The sequence below is a fragment of the Halichoerus grypus genome, chromosome 6 (genome assembly GCF_964656455.1).
Source record: "Halichoerus grypus chromosome 6, mHalGry1.hap1.1, whole genome shotgun sequence".
Taxonomy (NCBI): Eukaryota; Metazoa; Chordata; class Mammalia; order Carnivora; family Phocidae; genus Halichoerus; species Halichoerus grypus.
In genome coordinates this window covers 159,987,093-159,999,569 of record NC_135717.1, presented here as the reverse complement: position 1 = coordinate 159,999,569, position 12,477 = coordinate 159,987,093, and the positions used below count along the sequence as shown (strand labels likewise).

Sequence of the window (12,477 nt, the reverse complement as noted above, 5' to 3'; positions counted from 1 at the left end):
CCCACTCTGTTGGCCCATTTCTCCAGAGTCCTAAAACGGTAATGTTTCTGCTCTGAATCGCCAGTTTTCTTGTCCCTAGGCCTTGTGCTTTAGCTTCCCGGTCTTAGAGATAGAGGCGGACTAAATTGCACTATTTTTACACCTGCCCTTGAGTTGAGGCTTCCAAAAGAAAGGAGAGTTTAAAGAAAGGGGAAGCCCCATAGATCTCTGCTTCATTCCTTTCAGACCCACAGATACACAAACATCGACTTGATTGGGTAACAAGAAGATTTTGGTCTTTGGGGGTTGTGGGGATTTAGTAGCTGAGAAAGAGTTGCTGAGTGGTGGGGGTGGGGGTGGGTCAATAGGGCCAAGATTCCTAGAAAAGATAACCTTGTCCAACTGAGAAGTAGTAGGACCAGCAAACACCAGCAGTTAAAAATTAACATAGGCCAAAATGAAATCAATGCCTAAATCTGATAGGTTTTCCAGAAAAGTTTGTGACATGTAGTTCATAGAAAAGTGGACATTTTCTCAGTGTTCACTTTTACAGATGTCAAAGGTCAATCCTACTTGGAAAGATCCTTCTGCAGAAAAGCACAAATGTATAGGGTCCACCAGCAACATATAAGGCAGGCAATAGGTATACATTTTAGAAAACCTTCTTCAAAAACAATCCTAATTTCAAAGTGTTTGACAGTAGCCTTGATACTGAATGCAAGTCACTTGACTCCCTGATACATGTGTAAGTGTGTGTATGTATGTTATTCTAAGTGCATAATGATGTGCCTAGTTTACAGAAGTGAAAGCCTCTTTCTATATCTTTACTAAGCATATGACAACATATATCTCAATAATTGTTTTCATTCAAGTGTGATTTCCATAGAATTTTTTAAAGGTAAAATATTGACTCATCAAAAGAATTTAGGCTAAATGAAAATCCTATGAATTCAGAAAATATCAACCATCAATGTATCACATTTTGTGTTTGGATAAATAGTCTTATCACAATGTTCCTTATGTTAGGAATTCACTAAAGGAGCCTAGTTTTCCATATAAAGCCATAAAATGTGTAGGAAGGATTGAGAAGTGATTCTCACTTTTCCACCAATGAAAATAGCAATTAAAATGTTAAAATAGAGACAACTTCACGATTATTCATATTTTACCAAACTTTCCTAGAGTATACCATGCAAAATTATGTCAACTGAATGATTTTTTTATTAAACAAGGTGGCCCATGGGGAAACGTTGCCCTAAGAAATTAATCATTCTGAGTTACTCTAAATTGTCAACATGTCTGGAGGTTTTGGATAAATAGTTGGTGTAAGAAACCTAATTTTCTGGCTTCTGTGGATTCTTACTGTAGTAGTTAATTTTGAGATCAATCCTCAGTTAATCAAAGTTAAATGGAAGTAGTTTCTTATTACTTAATAACCTCATTTGTGTTTTCCATCAAACACATAATTGCGAATTTTTTAAGAAATAGCCAACTTGAATTGTCTTACTTCTTTTTTTCTGCCTTCAAAATATGATTGAATTTAGAACCTACTCCTGTTAGCAATTTCTAGAGAATAGTTTTATTCCTCAGAACCCAAAGAGTAGCAAGTTGTGTCTTCAGAACTGGATATTTCCCTGTTTGCAAAATGTTTGCATTTTTCATTGTTTAAATACTGATTCTTCAAATCAATGTCTCTTCTTTCCACTGATAGGGTTAAAATAATTAAAGTAAAGCTTTCTCAATAAGAGGAGAATTTTCAAAGGGAATGAAAATTGAGTACAACATCCCAACTGCATTCCGAGAAGCCTGTAAGGAACACAAGCATACATAGCACCAGTAGAGGTAGTACCATTTCTACCAGTAATGAACGACTGGAGCTCTTTGTTCTGCAAGTGGTGACCCCAGTTTAATCTCAGCATTACACCTTCTCCTTCAGAGATGGAGGGAAGCAAGTTGCTTGCATCCATGACAAAATGTGAGACTCAGCTAACTGGTGTGGTTTTGATGATGCCACAATTCTGCCCAAAACCCTTGTAACTAGCAAGTTTGCCCTGAAGATTATTGAATTACTCCACTGACCATGCATTATTTAAAGGGAAGTGCTATTATTATAGAAGCCAGCTGCTTAACCATTGGAATTCTGTCTGTTGGCCAACTTTCAAGATACAGCAGTGCACTGTGACTGTGCATTATGTCTACTCCTAGTGGAGTCGAAGCCTAGGTTAAGTGGTGGCCAACTTGTCTGCTAAGCAATATTTGGTGTGCAAGCTTTAGAGCAAAACTGCCAACAAAATAAATAATAAATAAATATATATATATATAAATTTTCAATGTCAAGACTCTATCAGCAAGAAAAATTCTGTGAAATTTTATACATGCCTATCTGTTCATGCTAATGGTTAAGTGAGTATATGGCCACTTCATAACACCAACACCACAGAACTCTGGGACTGTACCTACTTGTAGAAAGGACTATCCTTTTTCTATTCTATTTCTTTTGTGGTAGTCTCAAGTGAGGAAAAATATTTTAAGCCTCTTGGGGAACTCAAGTAATAAATAGAAAAAAAATATTTTCACTTTCTAAGTTAAAAAATATTTGAACCTATTTCTTGAAGACAATGTAAGTAGCTTCCAACCATACTGAATATTTGGCCTAGAAGTGTTTTCTCCTCCATTTCTTTACTTGTTACAGAATCTCTGAAATAGACAGGACCATGGCAGTCATACACTGTGTACAATACAGGAATATGCTTCTAAGATCTCCGGCAGGTGTTCATACAGCCTTTACTTAACTGTTTCTAGCAATGGGAAGTTCATTACCTTTAAAAGAAGTTTGTCCCATTTTTAACACTTTTGAGTACAAATTGTTAGTTTTTTCTTATATTAAGGCAATATTTGTTTCCCATTCACCTACCAATTCTGACACGGCCCACTGGAGCAGAATTACATAGTTCCTAATGAGGAATTTATAAAGGCAAGGATAGAACCATTCATTCCATCTCATTTAAAAATTAATCATAATGACAACAGCTATAATTTACAGTCATTAAAAATCCCCATTTTTCTCAAAATTGATACTGGAGCAAATGATTTTACGGCCTTTCTAGTAAACTATATTGTTTCAGACTTGTAGTTTTAGCCCATAGCAACAAATGTCTTTATTTTAGTTCTAGAAAAAAAAAGTAACATGACTGTACTGGTGGTGGGAATGCAAGCTGGTGCAGCCACTATGGAAAACAGTATGGAGGTTCCTCAAAAAATTAAAAATAGATCATATAATCCAGCAATTCCATTTCTGGGTATTTATCTGAAGGAAATGAAACACTAATTTGAAAAGATATGTGTACCTCTATGTTCATTGCAACATTATTTATAATAGCCAAGATATGGAAGCAACCTAAGTGTCCATCAATAGATGAATGAACAAAAAAGATGTGGTATATAGTATATACAATGGAATATTACTCAACCATAAAAAAAAACAATGAAATTTTGCCATTTGCAGCAACATGGATGGACCTAGAGGTATCATACTAAGTGAAATAAGTCAGATGGATAAAGACAGATACCATATGACTTAGCTTATATGTGGAATCCAAAAAACAACACAAAGGAACAAACAAAACAAAACAGAAACAGATTCATAGATATAAAAAACAATCTGGTGGTTGCCAGAGGGAAAGGGGTGGGGAATGGGCAAAATAAGGGAAGGGGATTAAAAGATATAAACTTCCAGTTATAAAATAAACGAAAAACAAGGATGCAATGTGCAACACAGGGACTAGTTAATAACATTGTAACAAATTTGTATGGTGACAGATGGTAGCTAGATTTATCATGGTGATCATTTCATAACGTATATAAATGTTGAATCACTATGTTGTGCACCTAAAACTAATATAATAGTGTATGTCAACTATACTTCAATTTAAAAAAAAAAGAAGTAATACGAGGCATTTGAAGATAAAGGACAAAACTTTGACCCTCAACTGTGGCCTCTCAATTAGTAAGAAATGATTTTTTTGGTTACATATCTTGATGTAGAACCAGAAATCGAGCCTATAAGACACTTCAAAGGATGAATTAAACTTTAAAAGGCAATAAGTAAAAAATGAAGGTGGGGAAATTGGAGGGGGAGACGAACCACAAGAGACTATGGACTCTGAGAAACAAACTGAGGGTTCTAGAGGGTTCTAGAGGGGGATGGGTTAGCCTGGTGATGGGTATTAAAGAAGGTACGTATTGAATGGAGCACTGGGTGTTATACGCAAACAATGAATCATGGAACACTACATCAAAAACTAATGATGTAATGTATGGTGATTAACATAACATAATAAAATTTAAAAAATAAAAATAAAAATAAAAGATATGGACAAAAGGTAAACTTTTTTATGGGACATTACAGAAAAGTCCTAAATTTCTGTTCCTAAATTCATTGATCTATGGACTGAAAAAACACAGCTATTTTATAGACTGAGCCATGTAAAACTCTGAGCTCATCTAAGAAAGGGGACAAAGCAGATGCCCAGTGTGTGTTATTATTTTTTTGCTGTGCTGATGATTACTTTCTATTTCATAAGAGGAAATAGACCTGTGTTGAGTTTCATGGCTATTGATAGTCGCCAAGAATGGAATATGCAATATATACAGTGTTTTCTGCCTTCCCAAGACGAAGGGTGGTGTCTTCCTACAGAATGAAGATTACATTAGAGATGCATGAAATGGAAATGCTAAAGAGGTCCTGGAGTTGCAAACCCTAACCTTTCCATCTTCAACCCATAAGCATGAATTTTGAAATTAGTTTTTTCTGAGTTAGCCAAGTTTGAAGGTTTTTGGAACCACCTTTACCACCCCACCTTTAAACATAAAATTATTATTCTATATTATACCACAAAAAAAATCCCAATTATGTCCCATTAAGAAATGTATAGTTTTGATAAAGAGCAGCCATTACCTATGGTGAACAACAGGGATACCTCAAAGTAGGCCAAGCCACCTTCTCCTTCCCACCTCAAGAGAAAAACCAGTGTATCAGCTCCTCTTAACTGGCTGACCCCTTCAACCTCTTGAAATAACCACTTAGCAAAAAGTATGTAGAAGTCCTTTGTGGATTACAAAGAACCATGTAAACCCATTTGTGTCCTTCCTCTAATTTATAGTCCCAGGAAAAGATTATAAAAACAAAAAACAAAAAACATTGTTTACATTGCCCGGGGGACTGGCCGAGTCTCAGCTTGCCAGGGCCTGGCTGGCAAGCAGAACCAGAGAGTCTTCAGCTCTAGTGGCAATGGCGAGTGAAAGCACTACTGAGGCTTCAGTTGGGGCCAGCTGCCTGGTCCCTCCCAAACCCCTCAACCATGAGGTTGGGTTTGCCCCTAAGTAAGAAAGCAGAACCCACCCAAAGAGACCACAAACGAACCCTCACTGAGTTACTACCCCCAGCTGCCCTAAGAATGACAATAAACCTGCCTTACGGGGAGGAAGCATCCCTTGGCTCCTGTGCCAAACATCAGGAAAACATTTGGGTTTGTGGAGGATGCCATGAACGGTTGGCCCTTCAAGCAGCAAGGCAGCCAAACTAGTTTGGTAGCAGGCCATTACTATGGGTCTGATCTTCCCTAACTAGGGAGTTCAAAATATACATGGGGATTTTGACTTTCAAAATGCCATTCTGAAGAATGGTGCCATTATGACACAAAAATAAGACTTTTTATTTAAAATATAACATTGTCTTCTGTGTTGGCAATAAAGATTGAATATATGCCAGATTGATTAGTTGGATTCTTCAGGATCCGTGGTTCATAAATTTTCCTCCAGGAAAGCTGGATATCAGTGCAGAAGACCAGGCTCCCCACCTCCCAAAGGAGGTAAGGGAGATGAGAGAAAGCCAAGATTCAGTCCCCCCTGCCTTTGTCTGAGCCAGAGCAGTTTCACTTTTGTCTGCTTTATCTATTGGTATATAGGCAAGATTTGGTTTAACAGAAGTTCTACTTTAACAAAAAGCTTACAAGGAACTCAGGTACATTTTAAGTTCCTGAGTGGCAAGTTCACATAAGCTTGTTTTGTCCTCTCTTTTAATTCTAGAGCCAGGACAAGTGTGTCCAAAAAAAAACTAAACCAAAACCTATTTGCCAAGTAAAGAGGTCTAATTTGCAAATATCAAAAGAAATTTGATTCATGATGTGCCATCTGGGCAATTAGAATCACATGAAAGATGGACATTTAGTTCATTCTGTCTCAGTGTAGTAATTCTATAAGAAACAGAATTGATTGTTCCGGTCTCTCCAGGGTGATAGGAGAGGAAGCCCCATCACACTAGTACTGTTATCAATTCTAAATTCAAGGCTTCTGGATGCACTTAATACTAAAGTTGTTTCTTCACAGACTATATAAGATCCTGGAAAAGGGTACTCAGAGAAAGTAAACCAACATTTATTTAGGATCTGCTCTCTATCAGGTGATGTTCTAAGCACGTTTCATACATTATCTCATGTAATCCTCAAAGAATCCTTATAACAAAGATACTATCAAACCTACTTTACAAATGGATAAACTGGGCCCAGGAGGCTTAAATAACTTGTCCATAGTTACACAACAGGTCTCCTGGGCTCTCTGAGGCACTTGAACTCTGCAGGGAATAGATCTGAGTTTAAATCCTGATTCAACCCCTTACTGCATGAATGACTTGAAGCAAGTCATTCCCCACTCCGAGTCTCAGTTTCCACATCAGTAAAATGAGGAGCCCTTTCCAGACTTAAAACCCCTTTGATACTCAACCTGATGTTACAATGGAAGCAGTTAAGCAAAAGAGCAAACACTTGAGCCACCCTGCACATAAAAACTATGCAGATTTGCTAAAAAGATGAAGAAAATTAAAACATGATCTTCTTTTAATTAATATTCTTAGCAGCCTCCAAACTAAGTGAATATATAAGGAAAGATTAGGTTTGTGCATAGACAAGATCCTTGACTACAGGTTTCTGAGAACTCGAGAATTAACACAAATAAAGTACATGGTGCATTGAGTTAGTGCTAAGGAGTTTGGGGCAGAGTCCAGAGACACACTGGAATCCAGAAGGATCTGTGAGGTCAGGAATTGTTGGGGAAGTTTCAGGAAGAGGTTGAGACATGTAGATTGGCCAGGTGTGGGCAGAGGAGAGGCTTCAGGGGCTGGGTGGAACTGTGAAGATAGCCGATTCCCCTCTAAAGCCAGGCCACTCTGTTTGATTTGCACAGACAAGCCCACGGGGTATGGCTCCAGCAGTCGGAGGGCACCTCAGACAGGCATCGTGGACGAGTGCTGCTTCCGGAGCTGTGATTTGAGGAGGCTAGAGATGTACTGCGCACCCCTCAAGCCTGCCAAGTCTGCCCGCTCAGTCCGTGCCCAGCGCCACACCGACATGCCCAAGGCTCAGAAGGTAAGCCCGCTGGTGGGGAGGGATCCACCAGCCTCAAGATATTGAGGATAACTGCGGGTAGGCCAAACAAATTATGCCCCACAATCTCCCGGCTTACAGGTCAAAAAAAGCAGCATTCTCACCTCAGATGTCCATCCCTTTGGTCACTCCACATTGCAAATTCTTTCCACTGCTCTGGACTATCTGATACCAGAAGACAATGGAGAACAGTCACTAAACATAAGCTTTGGTATCAGACAAAACTGAAGTCCTAGCTTCACCAGTCACCGGCTGAGAGCCCTTGGCCAAATAACATAACCTATCCAAACCTTAGTTTCATCAGTAAAATTGGGATAATAATACCTTCTACATCAAGTCATTTTAAGAACTGATAAATACACATGCAATTCTTTTCACATCCTGCACAAAGTAACTGTTGGACAAGTGTTAACATCTTTCATAATTGTAATTAATAACAAAGCATGTAACTTTTCAAGTCCTGGTATTCTGCAAAGTTGCAAAGAAAAAAAATATGCTAAAATGGGAACTATTTGAAATTCACATTCAATGGCAAACTTAATTAAAGAAAAAACCCATTAAACATAGAAATTTCTGTTTGGCTCTAAGAATACCTAGAAATTTCTAGTGATCAAAATCTGTAGGTGCCTTTTTCTATGACCGGGACTTCAAACAAACCTTAGAGCTACTATCTATGCCATCAAAAGCACATAAATCATCTGATGCATATTAGTCACTTGATAAGTTTTGTTGAATGAGTGAATAAATGAGTGAACAAATGAGAAGTGATTAAATTTTAGTCCTGAAGTAGAAAGAATGAGAACTGAAAAATAGGGGATAGGTGAAGGAGAAAAAAGAAAGTGAGGAAGGGTGGGTAAGGAGAGTAAAGTCCAAGTAGGTCTCCTTGGGGACACTGTTTAAAAAAACAAAACCAAAAAACAAAAACAAAAAACTGTGGTTTTACTCTTTGGAGCCAAAACTAGCACTGTGCAGAAAGCATAAGAAGAGAAACCAAGAAGTTCACAGTGACACATGTGCTGCTTCCTGGTCCTACACTGCAGCTGAGCCTGGAGGAGGACCAGGGAGCTTAGTGGAGAGTGACCCCAGGGAGTCACCATGAATGATGGAAAGGGCTTGGGCATAATCTGGTGCACAGAGAACACAGCAGCCAGTGGGTAAGTCAGGGAGCAAGCATCACGGAAGTAACTTAGGTGAATGTGGTTGAGAAGTGTACTTGAGGGGACAAAGGCAAGTTAATTCTTTCTCTTCCCAGGTGACCCAGTGCCTCGCAATTTATAGCTGGGGAGGGGGTGGGGGTCAGAGATTAGTCCCAGAGTTCTAGAAGTTTGGGTCTTGTGACTGAGGCCTAGACATCCCTCTAGCACCAATGCTGTCTCCTGTACCACATGGAGCCCGGGCATTCTGGGCTAACTCAAAGGCTCTGTTTTCTGGGACACACCAAGGGAACCGCCTGTTCTCAATGCAATTATTTTTGTGATGTTTACAGTATCATCCCCCACCTACCACCAAGAAAATGAAGTCTCAGAGGAGAAGGAAAGGTGGGCCAAAGAAACGCCCAGGAGGGGAACAGAAGGTGGGGACGGAAGCAAGTCAGCAGATGAAAGGAAAGAAGAAAGAGCAGAGAAGGGAGACTGGAGCTAGAAACTGAATGCAGAGGCAAAAAAAAAAAGGAAACTGGAGGAGAGAAGGACTAAGCAGACAGAGGCAAGGACAATGAGAGAGAAGCAGACAGCGATAAAGAAAAGTGGGAAGTGCTATAGAGGAATGAAGAACAGTAGGCCTGGTGGAGCTAGATAATGCATGTGATGGAAGGAGAAGGAACCTGTTGTAGAATGTGGATAACAAACATGGAGAGAATGAAAAGAAAAATATAATGCCCAAAGAAGTCCAAAGAAAAACAGTGGCAAGAATGAAAAAAAGAACACAAATTATAAAAGAGGCAAATAAGACACTACGTTACCCCCCCCCAAAAAAAACACAATTAAATAAGAGTAAAAGAATTAAGATAAAAATCAAGGCTTTTATATGCATTTTAAAATTTTGTGTGAAGCTATTATAGAAGAATTGGCCATGTCAATATATGTCCAGAGTTAAATATTAGCCCAAAATTCTCAGCAAGACTGAATTGTGTCATAGAAGTTCCCAGATTTCCTTTCCTGCAGTGTCATGGAGGCTAGGTTTCTTAGTCAAGTCCAGGTTCAGGCCAAAGGGCACTGAGTATTTGCCTAAAGGCCTGTGAGGCCGGTGAGATAACCTACAAGAGGAGGTCACTGAACCTTTCCTTTTTTTTTTTCTTTTTTTTTTTTTGCACTTTGGAATCAGATATAAAAGATGTATTAGTTGTATTGGTCTGCTTGGGCTGCCATAACAATGTACCACAGACTGGGTGGCTTAAGCAACAGATATTTTCACACATTTGTGGAAGCTTGAAGTTCAGATGAAGGTGTTGACCTTATTTTAACTCAATTACCTCGGTAAAAACCCTATCTCCAAATAGGACACATTTTAGGTACTGAGAGTCAGGACTTTAACATACGAATGGCCAAGGAGAGACACAATTCAGCCCATAACAGAAGACTTCTGATGTCTGATTACTGCCTTCTAATCCTATCTCTTGTAAAGCTCTGTGTATGTGTCTATCTCTGTCTCACACACACACACACACACACGCACACGCACACACACAAATCAAGTTTTTCAGATATGAAATCCTGTGAGTTTCTGTTCCATGGAAACACTAGGACAAAAAGCCTCTGAAGTTGATTGGTTCAATCCCTTCATTTTAAAGAAAAGAATACTGAGATCCATAAAAGGGTAAAGGCATGCTTGAGTTCTAAGCTGCCCTCCTTCTGGCCAGCAGAGAAGAGCACATAATCAACATGGACTAAGAAAGAATTCTGAAAGGAAAAGATGGGGCAGAAATAGACGGCACATGAAATCTTCCATTAACTTAATAGTTTTCCACCAGAAGGAAGGGCGTGAATGAGAACAAGGGGCTGGATTTCCCTGAAGATAAAAAAAGCTAAGTAGAATCACAGAATTTAGGTCTTGTAAATCTTCTCCTTCAGCTTCTTTGATTTAATTAGTAGCCTTAGCGTCTTCATAGATATAAAACAAAAAGTCTCAAGATCATCCAAATTGTGAATTATAAGAGCTGAGAGAGGGTGTAGGAGAGAAATGGTCAGCCAAGCAAATGATGACACTTGGGGTAAGAAGATGACTAAACCAAGAAGTGAAGTATTTCATCCAAGTAACCTTCTTTGAAGATGTCATGGTATAAAGGAACCTCCTTTCCACCTGGTCCTTCATGCCCCTGCTGTTTCTACTTCAGGATCATCCTTCCTCTATGGTGCAGTGAAAGCCCAGGATATATAATAAATATAACATAACAAAACATATAAGGCCATGCCCAAGGCTCAATCCAGGAGGAAAAGGTCCAGTCAGAAACATGTCAAGCCCCAGATGGGAGCTAAACCACTTCTGCTGTGGTTACAAAAGCCTGGCCTATCTGAATAGACAAGGGTAGGCTGGTGCCTAAGCCCATCTAGCCAGCCACCTTATTCAGGAGATGCTGAGTTCTTCCACTAAGACATCCATGCTTTGAGACCAGCCTCAGGCATAAGCCAATGTTAATTGTGACCACCACCTGAGAGTAGCCTGCAAATACAGATGGTTCTTCAAGTTCCACAGAAGAATTAGTAATTCATGTCCTATGGAAAGGTTCCTTAGAGAGTTATCTCTTCCCTATTTATTGTTGACGGTGTAAATGTCAATTATGACTCAAGGCTTTGGATAAACTATAATAATACTCTATGATAAGCTTCATTCAAAAGAAGTGAGGCAAAGACTTTAAAAGAAAAAAAAAGGAATGGAACTTTCTAGTTAAAGAATGCTTAACTCTCACACTGTGGATTAAAATACACTTCTTTTTGGAATGGGTTTTATCAACTCTAAAGCAGTCATCTTGAATGCCTACATATGATTTCTGAACAATATGAACTAAGTAAATAGGAAGAACCTATTATTGTCTTTCCATCTCCTCCTTTCTAGTGTCAATACACAAGCACCTAGTGATACATGGCATATAATGCCAGATGGATGGGTGGGTGGATGGATGGATGGATGGATAGATGGATGAAATAGATGGACAAATAAGTGAGACAGGCAGCTGAATAGTGGTAGAGACAGACAGACCATAAAAATAAGTAGCATAGCTGAGATGAAATGATTCCTCTCATCCTTGCATAGGACAATGAGGCAAGAGTAAGAAAAAGGAGGGCAAAGGAGTTGCACTGACACAAGCCTTGCATTGCATGTTTAGAACTTCCTTCTAGAGCTTAAACTGAAATCATTCAAGGACCCACTGCTAAAGGTGGGAACTGGCTGAGTAGTACTTTATAGTGAATGTTATATACCTATTTCTCTCCTCAGTGCTTTCTTGAAGTGGGCAGAGTATTAATCATCATTTAAAATTCTGTTTCTACCATATCTTGGTGCCAATTGATGACTGTGTGTAAAACTAATGGGAAGATGGAAGGAATCATGATCCTGAAATCAAATTGTCGAAAAATATTTTTATTGAGCACCTACAATGTGCCAACCTCTGTACTAGGCATGAAGGAAAATTATAAAGATTGAAGGGGCAGTAAAACATAGCAGTTAAGAATACAGACTCTAGAGTCATGCTGCCTGGGTTCAAATCCTGACTCTCACTTACTGGTTGTGTGGCCTTGGGCAAATCATGTCATTTACCTGTGCCTTGGTTTTCTCATCTGTCAAACAAGGGTACAATTGAATCTACCTCCTATGGTTGTGAAGATTTATTGAGATAATATCTATATAAATGTGTATGTGAGCATGTGTGTACAAATACATATTATATTGCTTAAAATGATTCCTGGCACATAGTAATCACTATTAGAGTTTTAATTAATATTATTTTATCTAGTTCTGAAAATTAGAGCCATCTGAAAAAGTAATAGATCTCTTTAAATGGAAGCAAGTCTTGTATCACTAAAACCTTCAGGGCCAAGCTTACCAGCACTTTTTGGTGAGGTGG

At 38.8% G+C, this 12,477-nt stretch overlaps 1 protein-coding gene across 5 annotated transcripts in view; it reads left to right on the top strand.

The window, feature by feature from the left end:
• Positions 1-12,477, top strand: part of IGF1 (insulin like growth factor 1) — a 76,411-nt gene that overhangs the window by 46,527 nt on the left and 17,407 nt on the right. For 2 of the 5 annotated variants that reach the window (XM_036105494.2, XM_036105548.2), the window contains exon 3: positions 7,219-7,400. In XM_036105494.2, the coding sequence (XP_035961387.1) occupies positions 7,219-7,400 (182 nt within the window). Of the gene's footprint in view, positions 1-7,218; positions 7,401-8,904; positions 11,615-12,477 lie in introns of those variants that run through there. The other 3 variants (XM_036105405.2, XM_036105341.2, XM_078076479.1) reach the window with 3 other exon arrangements.